This window comes from Berghia stephanieae, chromosome 10 (genome assembly GCF_034508935.2).
Source record: "Berghia stephanieae isolate SIO BIC M18660-M18661 chromosome 10, UCSD_Bste_1.3, whole genome shotgun sequence".
In the NCBI taxonomy this organism is placed as follows: domain Eukaryota; kingdom Metazoa; phylum Mollusca; class Gastropoda; order Nudibranchia; family Aeolidiidae; genus Berghia; species Berghia stephanieae.
The window spans coordinates 28,405,550-28,408,049 of NC_088369.1; the positions used below are offsets into that span (position 1 = coordinate 28,405,550).

Genomic DNA, 2,500 nt, shown 5'->3' on the forward strand with positions numbered 1-2,500 from the left:
ATTTTCGCGGATCTAACAGACCGAGCTACCCAATCACTGGTGGATTGCAGGGATTTTAGGAAAAATGTGTTTTGCATGTTAGGCGAGTGTTGTTCCAACTTGGTTATCGCTCCTCCCCATTAACAATACGCATAAACCGTATTCTACTTGTTCTCCCCAAACAGTTGCGAGATCTCCGACACGAAAATCTAAATCCCTACGTTGGCTTCATGGTGGAGAGAGAGAACAAACCAGCGCTCGTCATGGAATATTGCAGTCGTGGCAGTTTACACGATATGATCCACAACGAAGACATCAAGTTGGACTGGGACTTCAAGCTGTCTCTACTCACAGATTTGGTCAGGGTAAGTGGTTTCCACCCATCAAGCTGTCTCTACTCACAGACGTAGTCAGGGTAGGTGGTTCCCATCCATCAAGCTGTCTCTACTCACAGACGTAGTCAGGGTAGGTGGTTCCCATCCATCAAGCTGCCTCTACTCACAGACGTAGTCAGGGTAAGTGGTTTCCATCCATCAAGCTGTCTCTACTCACAGACGTAGTCAGGGTAGGTGGTTCCCATCCATCAAGCTGCCTCTACTCACAGACGTAGTCAGGGTAAGTGGTTTCCATCCATCAAGCTGTCTCTACTCACAGACGTAGTCAGGATAGGTGGTTCCCATCCATCTAGCTGTCTCTACTCACAGACGTAGTCAGGGTAAGTGGTTTCCATACATCAAGCTGTCTCTACTCACAGACGTAGTCAGGGTAGATGGTTCCCATCCATCAAGCTGTCTCTACTCACAGACGTAGTCAGGGTAAGTGGTTTACTACTACTATTACTACTACTACTACTACTACTACTACTACTACTACTACTTCTACTACTACTACTACTATTACTACTACTACTACTACTACTACTACTACTACTTCTACTACTACTACTACTACTACTACTACTACTTCTACTACTACTACTACTACTACTACTACTACTACTACTACTACTACTGTTGCTGCTGCTGCAGCTGCTGCTGCTTCTACTGCTGCTACTGCTGCTGCTTCTACTACCAAAACAATTGTTACTGTTATTCTTTTTCTATTACTACTATTACTACTGCTACTACTACTACTACTACTACTACTACTACTACTACTACTACTACTACTACTACTATACTACAACTACGGGTAGTAGTAATAGTAGTAGTAATAGAAGTAGTAAGATTAGTATCATCTAGCAAAAAGTTAAATGTATAAAATAGAAATTCATGCACAATCGGGCCACCCAATTCAATAGAACAATTCTCACAACACCCATTATCCACCGCCCCCACCCCACCCATCCCAATATAACTCACCCTTATGGGAAACAACAGTGACCCCATTTCATTTTGGAACCATCGCTTTTCTCCTGTTATTTCCTTTTATCTGTCCTTTAAACTCTCGTGAGAATTCAGTCAGAAGCATCACATCACAGGATATTTTAGTTTGTTTTGAGGACAACTAAAGTCTTCGGGGACAACGGTACAACGCTTGACTGACATAATATGGTCTTTATCCTGGAGGAATAAATAAACACGCCGAGAAATCCGGGTTAGAGAAAAGAAGCACTGTAAGCTATTGATGATATTCCTTCGGGTAAAATACTCACAACATCAACCAGCCTGATATAATGCTTCAGCACACAAAATGATCTGTAACCTTTAACGCTTATAGTCTGGTTGGTATAATTTAGTGAGAACTAATCACCAGATGAACTGTCTAAAACAAATCTAGAAGAGCTGAAAGTTATCAATTTCGTCCCTTCTAGAAAATCATGTCTTAAAAAAAAAAGCGCTGTAAGCTATAAATACATAGGTGGAAATCGGAGCTGTTAAAATGAAGCACTGTAAGCTATAGAAACATGAAGGAAATCATGTCTGAAAAAAGGCGCTGTAGGCTATAAACATATAGGCAGCAATCGGGTCTGAAAATGATAAGCGATGTAAGCTATTAATACATGGATATAAATCGGACCTGGAAAAAAGAAGCGCTGTAAGATATAAAAACATGGGTAGAAATCGGGCCTGGAAAAAAGAAGCGTTGTAAGCTATAAATACATGGGTGGAAATTATCCTGGAAAAATGAAGCGCTGTAAGCTATAGACACATGGGTAGGAAACGGCTGGACAAAAGGCGCTGCAAGCTATAAATATATAAGCAGAAATCGGATCTGAAAAAATAAGCGCCGTAAGCTACATGGATATAAATCGGGTCTGGAAACAGAAGCGCCGTATGCTATAAATACATGGGTAGAAATAATGGCCGTAAACAGAAACGCTCTAAGCCTCTAAGCTATAAATACATGGGTAGAAATCTGGTTGGAAAAAAGAAGCGCTGTAAGCTATAAATACATTGGTAGAAATCTGGTTGGAAAAAAGAAGCGCTGTAAGCTATAAATACATGGGTAGAAATCTGGTTGGAAAAAAGAAGCGCTGTAAGCTATAAATACATTGGTAGAAATCTGGTTGGAAAAAAGA

At 40.8% G+C, this 2,500-nt stretch overlaps 1 protein-coding gene across 1 annotated transcript in view; it reads left to right on the forward strand.

Moving 5' to 3' along the window:
* The window catches only part of LOC144980925 (retinal guanylyl cyclase 1-like), a 68,902-nt gene that overhangs the window by 39,149 nt on the left and 27,253 nt on the right, over positions 1 to 2,500 (forward strand). The window contains exon 5 of the mRNA XM_078928863.1: positions 165 to 344. Within this exon, the coding sequence (XP_078784989.1) occupies positions 165 to 344 (180 nt within the window). The remainder of the gene's footprint in view (positions 1 to 164; positions 345 to 2,500) is intronic.